The 16,895-nt window shown below is 45.6% G+C and overlaps 2 protein-coding genes across 3 annotated transcripts in view; one reads left to right on the top strand and one right to left on the bottom strand.

Annotated features, from left to right (window-relative positions):
* LOC136694229 (zinc finger protein 850-like) overlaps positions 1-11,763 on the top strand; it is a 30,839-nt gene extending 19,076 nt beyond the window's left edge. Inside the window, exons 2-3 of one of the 2 annotated variants that reach the window (XR_010802155.1) lie at positions 4,650-7,559; positions 11,626-11,763. Coding sequence is in view for 1 of the 2 variants with exons in the window: in XM_066667622.1 (XP_066523719.1) it covers positions 4,759-6,576 (1,818 nt within the window). In the remaining variant the exon portion in view is untranslated. Of the gene's footprint in view, positions 1-4,649; positions 9,699-11,625 lie in introns of those variants that run through there. The other variant, XM_066667622.1, reaches the window with a different exon arrangement.
* Positions 1-16,895, bottom strand: part of LOC136694215 (zinc finger protein ZFP2-like) — a 217,488-nt gene that overhangs the window by 188,594 nt on the left and 11,999 nt on the right. The gene's annotated exons all lie outside the window — the stretch shown is intronic.

Genomic DNA, 16,895 nt, shown 5'->3' with positions numbered 1-16,895 from the left:
GTTCCACTGGACAGTTAAAGCGCAAATTCCGTCAGTGGGTGACATCACTTTTGATGTCAGGTTAAGAGGGAAACGACAAGGACTGCTCACCAAAGGAATATTTGGTTGAGTGAGGCGCAGAGCGTTAAAGAGGGTTTGGCTTATAGCGGACTTGTCAGTCCACAGAGCCAGAACTGCTTTGTCCACATGATAGTCCTGCATTGTGAGACCATTCACGATGGGAAGGCCGGGAGCGTCTGTTGTGGACGGCTGTGTGAAAGTGCACAGGAATGTGTTCCGTTGTTCTAACATGGCACTAGGGGGCCAGGGAGAGACTGCTGTCTCTGGTGTGGTCGCCATGGGCTCAGTTTCCTCTTCCTCGAAATGAGGGATCTGACTTGGTGGATCTCCTATTGATTCAGGCCGGATTTCGAGACGGCAACACTGAGCTTCCCGGTGATGTGGGGTGCAGATGGGTAAAGGCTCACGCACTTGTGCCCAGATCTTTGACCTTTTGAAGTCAATCAGTGGCTCGAAGCGATTAAGGAGATCTTTGCCGATGAGGAAGGGAATTGTTTCGAGAGGAGACACATGGACTGGATGCACTAAAGTCATTGGTCCGATGGCTAAGTGTATTAGTGCCATAGATTGGATAGTGAGGCCTGCATGTGAATACGGCTGAATTTTAAGAGAACAGATTTGGAGCTGTATCTCGCGATTTTCACGCCGCGCAATGGCTCGAACCTGGTGGAACAAGGCAGAAGGCATGAGCGTGACATCTGATGCAGTGTCCAACAGGGCCTCATGTACTAGCCTTCTCTCCACAATGGTGGACAAATAGAATTTGCGTGCAACTCGTTTCTCAGTTAAGTGTCCCATGAATTGTCGGACGGGTGTGTCACCTTCAATGACTGAAGGGTCATTTGACGTTAAACCTTCTTTACCGTCTAACTGAACAACCAAAACAGCACTGGAGGGTGGTTGCGAGTCACCCCCCTGTATCATTGGGTCTTCCGTGTTTGTTTGGGTCACGAGGAGATTGCACGGTGCGCTAGAAGACGGAGCTTCGCTTGTCACTTCTCCTACATAACTTTATAACATTTCTGGGGTGTTAGAGGATAGCTTTGGGTTAGACCGCACGGAGGTGATAGAAAGAACATCAGGTTTTTTCTTTTTCTCTTTGCAAATCATTGCAAGCATTCGGCGGATGTCCTCTAACTCCTTAGAGCTGAATTTCTTGCCTTTAAGCTTATCTTTGGTGTGATTTTCTTTATTTTGATACCAGTATTTCTCTTTCTTTTCTCTATTAAAAGCTGGTTCTGAGCTATTCGCTCATATCCCTTATGGGGATGTGATGGTTTTCCACGGCCCGCACCGCGGTTTTCTGCAGGGTAATAGTCACGACCATACCCAGCCCTGTCCCGAGGGTTCCAAAAATCTTTGTCGTGATTTCTGTCTGGCCTGCGAGGAGGGTAGCGCTTGTATTGGTGTGAGGGCGGATGAGGTTTCGGGCCCTCACTAGTCCACGGAGTGGAGGAAGGGTCCAGGGCGGATCTTGGTGGATCGGCCTGGGTGGCACCTTCTAACTCTAAATGTGGGGAGTTGGAGTCGACGTTGAAGACTTGGGGTGTTTCGGACCGCCTGTTGGGAATTTGTTGGGATTTTAGGAAACCTCTGAGTGCTAAATCGCGCAGCTGTCTGCTAGACTGGGTGCGAGGGCAAGCTGAGACTCCCAACTGATGACTGGTGTGGGGATGGAGGTTTTGGATAAATAGTGATTTGAAATTTAACTCTTCCTCCATTCCGGAGTCATTTCTAGGTCCGAAGTACGCCTGTCTGAGTCGGTTATAATATTGCTGAGGGGATTCCTGGCGTTGCTGTTTTATGTTCAAAGCAGCGGCCAGTCCGGTCTGTGACAGGTGATTGGAGAATTCTTCCTCCAATGCTTGGCACAGCACATCATATCGCGCTTTTACGTAGTCTGGCTGACGTTCAATGAAGTTACTGACGTCTCGGTTGGAGGTCAGTTTAATCACATATAGTCTGTCATCTATGGTGATCCCGGGGAACCTTTGGAGGTAGAAGTCAATATCTTTGAGGTAGGAAAAGATATCATCAGAACCGTCAGGTTTGGGATCAAAGCAGATTATATTACGCGCGATTTTATCTAGGTCCTTGTATGAGGGACCGTGAGAGGGTAAAGGTTGAGGGGACCAGACATTAGGTTGCAATGCTCTGGGTCTAGCAGGGCGTTGTAAGGGACGGCTGACAGGAGACACAGGGGAAGGTGAAATACCCGTTGATACTAGAGGAGGTGCTGCAGCAGCTCTAAAGGTTACGGTCCCTGAGTCTGGTTCCTGATACTCGCTATCTTCCTGCTGGCCTTGTCTTTCTGTAGCGACACTAGGTGGCACATCAGGTGTGACCTGGGGCAGTGTGTTCCCTTCAACTATTTCGCTTTGAAGTTGGCTTAACTCTGCCTCTACCTTTGCCTGCTGTCGCTGTGATACCTCAAGCTCACGTTCACTGGCCCTGAGCTGTACTACAGCGATTAGGGCTATTTGACCTAATGCCTCAGTTCGGGGCTTGCCTTTGAGGATGTCGGTTAAGTGGTTCTCTACCCACTTAGCCACCATGTGGTCACGATGGGCCTTTGAGGCTTTCTGCACCGTCTCTGCGAGTCCAGGCATCACATCATTGGTGATGCTGGTCAGAACAGAGAACGCCTCATCCCACAAACCTTCTACATATACTTCCGAAGGAAAGGTTCCTTCTGCCATGTTAGCTGTGTTTTAACTGCGAGGTGTAACTTACTTCTATTTAGTTCAGATTAATTCTGTTAATCCCTTTCCTAACTAAATCGAACTAACTTCACCTGTACCGAGTGCTCTAAGAGTAACTGCTAGTATGTATGGTGTTAGAGTTCACTTGTGAATCTCTAAGGGAAGCCTGTTAGTAGGAGAGGGTGGAATGAAAGTTGCTATACGCAAGTGAGCAAAAGAGGAGAGAACACTATTAAAAAAAAAATTTCAATAATTGAAATTATTCGACGCGTTATTAAAACTTCATACGATCAGCTAATTCAAGACGTCTCTTGTAAGCTTTTGATGAAGTCTATGAGGTTTTATCTTTGTCTCGTCGGCTGGAAGGAGAGGCGTCTCTTTGTTGTTTCAAAGTTTCTCGGATTTTCTTGCCGTTGTTGCCGTCCTCTCTTTTCCGCTTTCTTTCGTGGACCGTTACTTCTGTCGAGCTCTCGTAACTGCTGTCGAGCTCTCGTAACTGAATTGCGAGCAGTCGAGCTGCTGTTTTTCAAAGTCAGCGCGATCACGCCCTAATGGGAGACGTTCTTTTCTGATTGGACACAAGTTCAGCCTCACGTGACCCTCACGAGGGGGAGAGAGTAGGAGGGGGTTTGAGTCAGTGATTCACAGAAAGAATATAAATTTCGCGTATCGAAATTTCTTATACATGTTATCAACTTATAACAATGAGTACACTGGACTGTTAGCATCAAACATCCACATAAGATCCCATCTTGAGTACGTTGTTTACGTCCAATTCATGATGATACGCTGGAAAAGAACATTAATCCGTTTTCTCTATTCAGAGACAGAACTTCTTTTCATGATAGAAACAATCAACAATATACGTCATTTCATTAGAAGATAGGCATTCATCTGAGGGTACAGAAAGTGACATTAATACATTTGTTTATACACATTTAATCAGAGTTTGACTATTTTCCGCTACTGTTTAGACGACCCCGAGCGAGGCGTAGTTTCGCCAGTGTCCATTTGGGGTCGCTGTTGGTCCGTGTGTAGGTTGTCGTGTAGATGAGTCAATGGGGTTCAACTCGAGGTCACCCCTTCTAAACATCTGCTGATTCCCGTGGGAGATAACGAGAGACATTGAGGTGCCACTTCGTCATAAACGGGATTATAACCCTTCCTTTTGTTTGAGGTTCCTGTCTCTTAAGAGCATTATAAAAACTTATCTCGATATTTCCTGAAGAGAGGAGGGGTTGTTGGCGCCATGTGTTACTTGAAAGTTCTTTGATGTTTTAGATTGGGTGTGTGCGTGTGTGTGGGGCTGCAGGGTCTTTCACCCCCGCGGGCACAAACAATCCTGTGGAATGTGACTTCGGGACCAGATGAAAGTTCTGGTCATAGTGGAAAGTTTTGAATTAAAACTTTCCATTTCTTCATTTATATTCGGTCCATATCTATCTTCGGTCCATACTCCACTACAACATCATTATGCTAAAATATTACAATATTAATAAAGCTTACCTATAACTGTATGACATTCGACAAGGTAAAATAATGATTCTGTTTATTTAGCATTTTTTACATTACTTTCCAGACAGTTACCAGTATTGTCTTTTATTTTTAGATGCGAGCCACATACGATTAATACGCAGTATTTAATAAAATGCTCTGATCAGTGTAGTGTGCTAACTGCAATGGCAATCGCCTAGTCAGCTAACGTGCAGCTGGAATTGGGCCAGATACATGGTGTCGCATTCATGCAGAGATGGCAGCCAGCTGACAGTGCCGAGTCTGAGCCAGAATTGGCCCAGATCTACCTTGCTAGCTGGGAAATAATGTGCATTTTATTATCTCTCCCTTTAAATTTAACAAATTTATTTTTATTTCTTTATTGTCTTCCAGGACAGAAGAACACCTCTTTGGATATATTCTCTGGCTCCTTTTGTTCAAGAAAGTTCCACAGTTTTTCCACAGGTGCATCAAGAAACATTTCCAAGTGGAATATAACACAATGTTGAGATCAGGAGGGATTAAATGTGAGGATATGGAGGACAGAAGCTCCAGTTCTGAAGAAACATCCTTGGATACTCCCCACACTCAGACATGTGACAAAAAAACCCAGACAAGTAAACACAAACAGGAAACTTATGATTGTGCAGAGTGTGGCAAGAGTTTCACTCACCAGATCAGTCTCCAAACACACCAGCGCATTCACACAGGAGAGAAACCGTATCGCTGTTCAGAGTGTGGAAAGAGCTTTACTGCACAGGGTAGTCTCAAAACACATCAGCGCATTCACACAGGAGAGAAACCTTATCGCTGTTCAGAGTGTGGGAAGAGTTTTACTGTAAAGGATAGTCTCCAGAAACATCAGCGCATTCACACAGGAGAGAAACCTTATCGCTGTTCAGAGTGTGGGAAGAGTTTTACTGTACAGGATAGTCTCCAGAAACATCAGCGCATGCACACAGGAGAGAAACCTTATCGCTGTTCAGAGTGTGGGAAGAGTTTTACTGTACAGGGTAGTCTCAAAACACATCAGCGCATTCACACAGGAGAGAAACCTTATCAGTGTTCAGAGTGTGGGAAGAGCTTTACTGTACAGGGTAGTCTCCAAGCACACCAGCGCATTCACACAAGAGAGAAACCCTATCACTGTTCAGAGTGTGGGAAGAGTTTTACTGTAAAGGATAGTCTCCAGAAACATCAGCGCATTCACACAGGAGAGAAACCTTATCACTGTTCAGAGTGTGGGAAAAGGTTTTCTCAACAGAGTCATCTCAGAGTACACCAACGCATTCACACAGGAGAGAAACCATATCACTGTTCAGAGTGTGGGAAGAGTTTTACTGAACAGGGTCATCTCCAAAGTCACCAGCGCGTTCACACAGGAGAGAAACTGTATCACTGTTCAGAGTGTGGGAAGAGTTTTACTGTACAGGATAGTCTCCAGAAACATCAGCGCATGCACACAGGAGAGAAAAATTATCGCTGTTCAGAGTGTGGGAAGAGTTTTACTGTACAGTGTAGTCTCAAAAGTCACCAGCGCATTCACACAGGAGAGAAACCTTATCAGTGTTCAGAGTGTGGGAAGAGCTTTACTGTACAGGGTAGTCTCCAAGCACACCAGCGCATTCACACAGGAGAGAAACCCTATCACTGTTCAGAGTGTGGGAAGAGTTTTACTGTAAAGGATAGTCTCCAGAAACATCAGCGCATTCACACAGGAGAGAAACCTTATCACTGTTCAGAGTGTGGGAAAAGGTTTTCTCAACAGATTCATCTCAGAGTACACCAACGCATTCACACAGGAGAGAAACCATATCACTGTTCAGAGTGTGGGAAGAGTTTTACTGAACAGGGTCATCTCCAAAGTCACCAGCGCGTTCACACAGGAGAGAAACCGTATCACTGTTCAGAGTGTGGGAAGAGTTTTACTGTACAGGATAGTCTCCAGAAACATCAGCGCATGCACACAGGAGAGAAACCTTATCGCTGTTCAGAGTGTGGGAAGAGTTTTACTGTACAGTGTAGTCTCAAAAGTCACCAGCGCGTTCACACAGGGGAGAAGCCATATCACTGTTCAGAGTGTGGGATGAGTTTTACTCACCGGGTTAGTCTCAAAGCACACCAACACATTCACACAGGAGAGAAACCGTATCACTGTTCAGAGTGTGGAATGAGTTTTAGTCGACAGGGTAATCTCAAAATACACCAGCGCGTTCACACAGGAGAGAAACCATATTACTGTTCAGAGTGCGGGAAGAGTTTTACTCAGCAGAGTTCTGCCCGGAGACATCACTGCGTTCATCCAGAACCGAAGCAGTAGCACTGAGGGACTATGTGTGATACCAGATGCCATGGACTGTTTGTGGAATTGTTCTTATATTCAATTTGTGACTTCAGAATTAATTATTACAGACCCGCCCCAATCCATTTACACGGTCAGTGTTGTGTTTCACTGTGCTACAGTTGGAGACGATTCGACTCTGTATTGAGCTTCTACTGTTTTCTAAAATACCTTGAACTTTGTCTCAGGTGGGGAAACAATATAAGTTGAGATTGTTTCACTGCAATAGGTCACACAAAGCAATGTTGCAGACATTATGTTAGTGACAAAATTATCAGTAAATCTCAAAGAATATATGTTGAAGGTCTGTGCAGTTCCCTCTTTATTTCAGTGGAATACCTACACTAAACCAGACACAGTCAAGGGTTTGGCAGCACCCCACACGGCCCAGCACACCGCCCATCCAGTCCATCCCAGAGGAGCCTGAGGAGATCATCAAGCAAGTGGATGAGGAGGTGGTGCCATTCGTTGTGGACCATGAGTACTGTTTTCAGAGTAACAGTGTAGTCATGGGCCATAAACACTATGGTAATATGCTGCTGGAGATGGAAGTCTTGAGAGACAAGTTACGAGTCTTCCAATTACAAGAACCATTTGGGTTGCAGTGGATCATAGAATCAAAAGAGGACATTACAGCAGCTTTGGGACACTCAAGAGTGCAGCTGGGACTCTGATTCTGCTGGAGCTGGGGGAGGAGGCAGTCCTGGTCAGCTACCCCCATCATCACCTTTCCTCCCTATTTCTGGGGTTGGACTGTATGCCTTTAGTAGGGGAATGACCAGCGTTGGTGAAGCAATTAGTCTCACTGAGTGCAGGAGCCATGGAGCTGGGCTACCATCTTAGTACGCGTCCAGACAGACTTTTCCATATTCTGATCTCCATGAAGGGCAAGCTTGTGTGTCACTGCAGCAAGATAAGCATGCAGTGGAGACCCTGCACATTGTTTATATACAACTGATTTTGTAAGTGCTTTCTCAGATTTTAGAGCTTGGGATGTTTTAAGCTTTGCTTTAATATAACTGCTATTTGCAAATTCCTTCTCAGTTCTTAGAACTCTATGTTTAAGCATAGCATATTATATTATTTTACTGTTGCTGAGAAAGGCTGTGCAATACGTAGTGCAAGCTTTTAGTTTTTGACTTTGAATGCAGAATGCAGTCGGGTTTGAATTCTGTTTTTGTCTCATTTGGTGTGTTTCTTGCTTGACGACCAACCATGTTCCACAAGTGGAGCAACTTGTTAGTGATTGACTTTGGAGTTAGATAGCCTAGGTTCGAATCACACAGATATTTAATGGGGTAAGATGGAATGATTTTTTTTTTTACAAATTTAACATAGAATAATGTGCATTTTGATCAAATTACTTCAATAATTGGAACTTTGAAATGATGAATATATTCACACGTTACTACTTATTGACCCAAGTGTTGAATAGTGTAATAAATTCACTGAAACTCAAATGATGCGACTGGTGCTACCTGATAGCAATTGGTGTTGGGTTCAAATCCAGCAGCTGGTTGATATGCTAAATTAAATCATTTTCAATTCAACATGTCAGATGTTGAGCATTTCACAAGTGTAACCAAATCAGAAAAAAAAAATTCAGTTAAAGCAAAAGAGTTGCGGTGAAATCCATGGTGCCAAGTTATGCCATGTCATGCTTGGCCCCCTGCAATCGCCGCTTGTGTCTACATTATTTTCTTGTTTCTGCTTTGCCCTTTTTGTTATTGTGGTGGAGAAAATAAATACAAGTATTAAGATCTAACAGAGCATTTTCAATCAGAAAGTTTATTAACCTTAAGGTGGCCAACACACAATAGCACAGAGTACTATGTGAATGTGGACAAAGATGTTTTCAAAGAGAGTTTATATAAGTAGTTTATACGTCATAAGCATAAGATAATCTAAGTTTCTGCAAGCTTAGTTTCCTTAGAGACATCCCAATTTGATAAACAAGATGAGGGACAGAATGTTTGATCTGATAAAGCACTGACCTTGAGCTGACCTGACATAAACTCAGTTTGTGAGTTCTGTTGACGATTAGAAATGAATATACAGACAAAACAAGCAGACAGGGTCTTTCAACAGAGACAGAGTCTTTCCATTACAATCCTCCTCTTGGCTCTAAGGACACTAAGAACATACAGGACATTTAGAATATGAATACTGAAAAGGAAACTTACATTATTACACAGGTTAAAAGAGGAAAACATAATATATAAAATGTTTACAAAACATAAAAAATACAAGAACTGAACATTGTACAGTTACACATTACACCATGTGACCTTTTGTATCCTTGGAGATGGACAGGGAGCATGTTGCTGACACGCAGTGGCGTGGCTTCCTGGAGAACTGCAGATGCGAGCCTTGTAGGTTGCAGGCGCAGGCGTTCTTTTTCTCCCCTTTTCAGACACGGCGACCCCTCCGTCGGAGCTGGTGGGGTTCTGAAGTTCTCTGTGGGGATTCTCCGTCATTGTTGATCTGCCTCCTTGTGAGAGACATGACCATGCAGGTCTCTCCTGGGCCTCATCTCAGAAGGTCATTCTGAGGGTGCCTGTGGCCATCTTCTTCGTTGCTGGTCCGGAAGCTTTGTCATCACTTAGAGGATCAGACGTCTGAGGTCTTCTCATGCTCTGGGTGGCACTGAATTTTGCTACAGTCCTTTATAGAACTATAGTTTCTACTAGAGATAAAATTGAAATAAAACTCCTGTCGGGACCCTGGGTATCACACTGTTCTCAATGTGTTAGTTCTCCTGGATCCAGTTTTGTTAAATAAATACTTTGATTTGCTTTGAACTTCACTCGACTGGTGTCTGCGACTCTCTCGTGACGGACACGCCTCCCCCGAAGAGGGAGGGTGTATTTTGGACCTTTTTGTTATTTTCTCATGAGTTGGTAAATTTTAAATACTTTGAGAACGGTCCAAAGAAACATTTTTATCTTCACTGTACCTTGGTAGTGACATCACATACAATTTATGACCCTTGACAAGACAAAGACGATTCCTGTTTACCATCCCCTTTGAATGACTACCCCAAGATTTTGAATCATACTTTTGCAATATAAAATATTATATGTTAACACAAAGACATAATTCTTAAACACATAGTACAAACTGGATTCCAAAAAAGTTGGGACACTAAACAAATTGTGAATCAAAACTGAATGCAATGATGTGGAGAAGGCAAATGTCAATATTTTATACGTAATAGAACATAGATGACAGATCAAAAGTTTAATCTGAGTAAATGTAACATTTTAAAGGAAATATATGTTGATTCAAAATTTCACAGTGTCAACAAATCCCAAAAAAGTTGAGACAAGTAGCAATAAGTGGCTGGAAAAAGTAAATTGAGCATATAACGAACAGCTGGAAGACCAAATAACACTAATTAGGTCAATTGACAACATGATTGGTATAAAAAGAGCTTCTCAGAGTGTCAGTGTCTCTCTGAAGCCAAGATGGTAAGAGGATCACCAATTCCACCATTGTTGCACAGAAAGATAGTGCAGCGATACCAGAATGGTGTTACCCAGTGTAAAATAGCAAAGACTTTTAAGTTATCATAATCAACCGCGCATAACATCATCAAAAGATTCAGAAAATCTGGAACAATTGCTGTGCGTAAGGGTCAAGACCGTAAAACTCTACTGGATGCTCGTGATCTCCAGGCCCTTAAACGTCACTGCACCTCAAACAAGAATTCCACTGTCAAGGAGATAACAGAATGGGCTCAGGAATACTCCCAGAAAGCATCGTCAGTCAACACAATCCACTGTGCCATCTGCTGTTGCCAGCTGAAACTCTACAGTGCAAAGAGGAAGCCATTTCTAAGCAAGCTCCACAAGCTCAGACGTTTGCACTGGGCCAGGGGTCTTTTAAAATGGAGTGTGGCAAAATGGAAGACTGTTCTGTGGTCAGATGAGTCACGATTTGAAGTTCTTTATGGAACACTGGGACGCCATGTCATCCGGACCAGAGAGGACAAGGATAACCCAAGTTTTTATCAATGCTCCGTTCAGAAGCATGCAATCGCTGTTGGCCTTGTCCCAACTTATTTGGGATTTGTTGATGCAATGAAATTTTGAATCAACATATTTTTCCTTTTAAAATGTTATATTTACTCAGATTAAACTTTTGATCTGTCATCTATGTTCTATTACGAATAAAATATTGACATTTGCCATCTCCACATCATTGCATTCAGTTTTTATTCACAATTTGTTTAGTGTCCCAACTGTTTTGGAATCCAGTTTGTATTTTAATATTTAATATTTAAAATATTTTTGTCGGCTTCTTGAACTTGTTGACAGCTGACTGCACGGCGCCAGTAAAATAACGACGGCACGCAGAGAGAGGACAGCATTTTTGTTTGCTGCCATTGGATAATTTAAGTTCGCCTTTTTATTCCATTACTACAAGGACATTGAGTATTTTACTTAACTGTCAGCACAACGTCTTTTTTTGGAGTTAAAAATGTTTTTTGCATGCAGAAATGTTATTTCATTTTCTCTGCAGTCGTTCATTGATTTCATAAATGTAACACAGTGTAGTTTGTTTATACATAGCACAAAGGCAAAAAAAACCTGTTATACGCAGTGTTATTTTTACTGAATGAAATGGGTCCAAATGGCTCTTTGGGTGGTAAAGGTTGCAGACCTGTCCTACCTCCTATGGAGTTATATTAGGGTCAAAAGTTTTGTTCATTTGAAAAAGAAAATCTGAAACTGAAGGTTCAAATCTTGAGATTGAACTGAAAAATACAAAAATTTATTCAAAATTAAAATTCACGCTCAGTTTGTTTGTTTGCTTGCTGCTGTTTCGTACTGTTCCTAAGCTCTTTGCTTAAAGTCTTTACTGTTAATACCTTGCTAACTTATCCTTATTACTTGTACTTAGTGTTAGTTGTACACTGTTAATACCACTACCATTTTTTTGTTGTTTTCATATTAATAACTTCTCTCAATTTATAACTCCTTCTCTCCTGATTATGGCGACCGCGGAGGACCGATCTCTCTCCAGGCTCAGCACGGAGATCGAGCAGTTGGGCTGCCAAATTCAGCGTCTCCTGGAGAAGCAGACGGAGCTCCAGCGGGAGAAGACGAGGCTCGAGGCCTCCTGCGATGCCTCCTACGCGGCCGTTGGCACTCCAGCTCCTCCATCACGGCAGCTCCCCGGGACTGCCATCTTCACTCCAGCTCCGAGCTGGGAGCGTCAGCGTGGGCATGGGATGCCGAGGTCATCTCCCCCTCTACCGCAGCCAGTCTTCACTTCTACTAACCGGTTTGAGGTGCTCAGCTCCTGGCACTCACCTGCACCGAGAGCTAAACAGGGCAGTGTTCTTATCATCGGCGACTCTATAGTCAGACATTTAAGAGCCTCAGGCACAAAGAGTAACGCTACTGTGTCCTGTCTTCCAGGTGCTCGTGTCCTGGATGTTGCCAGGCGACTTCCCTCGGCGCTGCGGCAGCGTGAGGACCTCGGCACCGTCGTTCTCCACGTGGGGACAAACGACACTTCCGCCCGACGCAGCAAGGTCAGAGACATGGTCTTAGATATGGGGACCACTCCTTCGCAGCTGGAGGCGTTCTCTGTCTCTGTGGGTATTCTCTGTCATCAATGATCTTCCTCCTGGTGAGAGGCACGTCCATGCAGGTCTCTCCTGGGCCTTTTCTTAGAAGGTCATTCTGAGGGAGCATGTGGCCTTCTTCTCCGTTGCTGATCCTGAAGATCTTGTCACCACTTTGAGGGTCAGAGGTCTCCTTCATGCTCTGGACATGGCTTTGAGCTTTGCTGGATTTAAACTATAGCTTTTCTTAAATTAAATTGCAGTTCTGGGTTTGTTCTATCTGGACCCTGCTTGAGGAGCCCAAGACTGTTTAGGAGAGCAATAAGAGAGTCTGGAAATCTGAAGAGCTGAACTCTGAACTGAGAGCTCCAAGGCTCTCCCTTAACTGGGATTTGTTCCTAAACTCTAAGCCTAATTGACTGAAAAAAAAAACTTGCTTCTCCATCTCTTCTTGTTCTGCTGTTCTTCTGCTCTGAGTGAGTTTTTTTTTTTAGGAAACCTGCCTTGAATACTTGACTGGTCCTCAGGGATTGAGGATTGGAGCATTTCTTGCTCCTGATTGGATGTTTCCTGTACCCAGTTTATGACACTTGACAAGACAAAAGCTTGAGGGGGGTCCCTCTTGAATGAATATACAAAGATTCTGAGCCATACATTTGCAGTATAAAAGCTTATATGTTAACACAAAATATAATTCAGACAAACCATGTTTTACATCATTCTTAACAAAATTACAGAGTATGTGGCTTCCTTGGTTTCTACAAGTTCATATAAAAAGGTGATTTTAAACATATGTAAATTAATTCCACTCATTTTGATTTTCTAAATGGAATTCATTTCACACAGTGGTAAACATATGTAACTTCAAACAGTTTTAAACCAATGGGAATTAAGGTTTAATTCTATAGTTTGAGAAGTTCTTAAATAAGCAGTTTTACACAGATCCTTGGAATGTCTCTGCTATAACCAAAGACCCTGTGAGACCTGGGATCATAAACCACCCTGGAGTGTGGTTTACGATCCTTTTCTGCTTGGTTATCTCACATTCCCATCTGGGCTTGGGTGAATTCGAGATGTCTCTGAATACCATTTGAAAGCCTAAGAATTAAAGTCATTAAAATCCCAAAAGTCTGATTTCTTATTAGAAATTAATAAAACATTAATCTCTACTATATTCTCATTTCTGTGCACTGCACAGTGAAACAGAGAGGAGATAGTGAGAGAGTGCGAGAACTGACTCTCCTTGATGGGAAGTAGTCACTAATCACTTTTTTAAAAAAACTATAGAAAAAGCTCCTCCTTGGATCACCACCTTAACGTGGTGGAGGGGTTTGCGTGCCTGCGTGAGCCTAGGAGCTATGTTGAGTGATCCATAAAGACACAAATGAAAAAGATAATAACGAGGACACAGCCTCCCTTGGGGGGCTCCTTGGCGAGCGCCTGGTGGCCGGACTTTCACCTATGGAGTCCGGCCGGGCTTAGCTCGAAGGGAATACATGGGTCCATTCTCCCATGGGCCCACCACCTGTGGGAGAGGTAGTAATCCGGGTCTGGTGCATTGTGGATCGGGTGGTGGTCGGGGTCGGGGGCCCTGGCGTTCCGATCCTCGGTTACTGAAACTGGCTTTTGGAACATGGAACGTAACCTCTCTGGTGGGAAAAGAGCCTGAGCTGGTGCGCGAGGTTGAGAGGTACCGACTAGATATAGTTGGGCTCACCTCAACACACAGTATGGGCTCTGGAACCAATCTCCTCGAGAGGGGCTGGATGCTCTTTCACTCTGGAGTTGCCCAGGGTGAGAGGCGTAAGGCAGGTGTGGGCTTACTCATAGCCCCCCGGCTTAGCGCCTCTACGTTGGGGTTTACCCCAGTGGACGAGAGGGTAATTTCCGAGCGCCTTCGGGTTGGGGAAAGGGCTCTGACTGTTGTTTGTGCTTATGCACCGAACAGCAGTTCAGAGTACCATGCCTTCTTGGGGACCCTAGAGGGAGTGCTGGAGAACACTCATTCTGGGGACTCCATTGTTCTGCTGGGGGACTTCAACGCTCACGTGGGTAATGACAGTGAGACCTGGAGGGGCGTGATTGGGAGGAACGGCCCCGCTGATCTGAACCCGAGTGGTGTTCAGTTATTGGATTTCTGTGCTCGTCACAGTTTGTCCATTATGAACACCATGTTCGAACATAAGGGTGTCCACAAGTACACCTAGCATCAGGACACCCTAGGCCGCATTTCGATGATCGATTTTATAGTAGTATCATCTGACCTGCGGCCATATGTTCTGGACACTCGGGTGAAGAGAGGCGCTGAGCTGTCAACTGATCACCACCTTGTGGTGTGTTGGATCAGATGGCGGGGGAGGATGCCGGACAGACCTGGCAGGCCCAAACGTGTGCTGAGGGTTTGCTGGGAACGTTTGGCAGAGGAACCTGTCAGAAAGATCTTCAACTTCCACATCCGGCAGAGCTTCGACTGCATCCCCGGGGAGGCCGGTGACATTGAGTCCGAGTGGGCCATGTTCCGGACCTCCATTGTTGAGGCGGCTGAACGGAGCTGTGGCTGCAAGGTTGTCGGTGCCTGTCGGGGTGGCAATCCCCGCACTCGGTGGTGGACACCCCGGGTGAGGGGGGTTGTCAAGTTGAAGAAAGAGTCCTAACCGAGCCTGGTTGGCTCAGGGGACTCCGGAGGCAGCCGACAGGTACCGAGGAGCCAAGCGGCTCGCAGCCTCGGCAGTCGCTGAGGCAAAAACTCGGGTGTGGGAGGAGTTCGGTGAGAACATGGAAAACGACTTTCGGTCGGCTCCGAGAAGTTTCTGGCAAACCGTCAGGTGACTCAGGAGGGGAAAGCAGTTTTCCACCAACACTGTATATGGTGGGGGTGGGGAACTGTTGACCTCGACTGGGGACTTCATCAGACGGTGGAAGGAATACTTCGAGGATCTTCTCAATCCCACCAGCACGTCTTCCGCAGAGGAAGCAGAGCTTGGGGACCCCGGGGGGGGGGCTCGTCTATCACTGGGGCTGAAGTTGCCAAGGTGGTAGGGAAACTCCTTGGCGGTAGGGCCCCGGGGGTGGATGAGGTTCACCCCGGGTTCCTCAAGGCTCTGGATGTTGTGGGGCTGTCCTGGCAGACTGGGGTGGTGGTTCCCCTTTTTAAAAAGGGGGATCGGAGGGTGTGTTCCAACTATAGGGGGATCACACTCCTCAGCCTCCCCAGTAAGGTCTATGCGGGGGTACTGGAGAAGAGAGTCCGACCGATAGTTGAACCTCGGATCCAGGAGGAACAATGCGGATTCCGCCCCGGTCGTGGAACACAGGACCAGCTCTTTACCCTCGCTAGGATCCTGGAGGGTGCATGGGAGTTTGCTCAACCAGTCTGCATGTGTTTTGTGGATCTGGAGAAGGCATTCGACCGTGTCCCTCGGGGTATTCTGTGGGGGGTGCTCAGGGAGTATGGGGTACTGGGCTCTTTGTTACGAGCTATCCAGTCCCTGTACAAACAGAGCAGGAGTCTGGTTCGTATGGCTGGCAGTAAGAGTTGGACTCCGTCAGGGCTGCCCGTTGTCACCGGTTCTGTTCACAATTTTTATGGACAGAATTTCTCGGCGTAGCCAAGTGGCGGAGGGTGTCCGGTTTGGTGGTCTCAGGATCCCATGTCTGCTTTTTGCAGATGATGTGGTCTTGTTGGCTTCATCGAGCCGGGACCTCCAGCTCTTGCTGGACCAGTTTGCAGCCGAGTGTGAAGCGGTAGGGATGAGGATCAGTACCTCCAAGTCCGAGTCCATGGTACTCAGTCGGAAAAGGGTGGAGTGCTCTCTCCAGGTTGGAAGTGAGATCCTGCCTCAAGTGGAGGAGTTTAAATACTTTGGGGTCTTGTTCACGAGTGAGGGAATGATGGAGCGTGAGATTGACAGGCGGATCGGTGCAGCGTCAGCAGTAATGCGGGCTCTGTACCAGTCCGTTGTGGTGAAGAAAGAGCTGAGCAGAAAAGCAAAGCTCTCGATTTACCGTTCAATCTACGTCCCAACCCTCACCTATGGTCACGAGCTTTGGGTAGTGACCGAAAGAACGAGATCGCGGGTACAAGCGGCTGAAATGAGTTTTCTCCGCAGGATGTCTGGACTCTCCCTTAGAGACAGGGTTAGGAGCTCGGACATCCGGGAGAGACTCGGAGTGGAGCCGCTGCTCCTCCACGTCGAGAGGAGCCAGTTGAGGTGGTTCGGGCATCTGGTTCGGATGCCTCCTGGAGAGGTGTTCCGGGCATGTCCAACGGGGAGGAGGCCCCGGGGCAGACCAAGAACACACTGGAGAGACTATATGTCTCAACTGGCCTGGGAACGCCTCGGTATACCCCCGGAGGAGCTGGCGTCGGTGGCTGGGGAGAGGGAGGTCTGGGTTTCTCTGCTCCGACTGCTTCCCCCGCGACCCGGACCCGGATAAGCGGTGGATAATGGATGAATGGAAAAAGCGCCAATTCCAGCGACAGGATTACTTAGTTCGCAACACTATGTTTGGTGATTCTTAAATCACTGAGCTTTTCAAAGTAATGAGAGATTAATAAAACAATGTTTATATTTGTAACACAGTAAATTTTCATTGAAATTAAATTAACAAATTCTGACTCTTATACTTTATTAAAGCTGATGCAGGATATTCTTTAAACAGCTAATATGATCGTTTCAGTACACAAGCCAGTTCTCTCTCTCTCATACACACAGACACACCT

This window comes from Hoplias malabaricus, chromosome 4, assembly GCF_029633855.1.
Source record: "Hoplias malabaricus isolate fHopMal1 chromosome 4, fHopMal1.hap1, whole genome shotgun sequence".
Taxonomy (NCBI): domain Eukaryota; kingdom Metazoa; phylum Chordata; class Actinopteri; order Characiformes; family Erythrinidae; genus Hoplias; species Hoplias malabaricus.
Note: the sequence above shows the minus strand (reverse complement) of the source record. Positions and strands in the feature narration are given on the sequence as shown.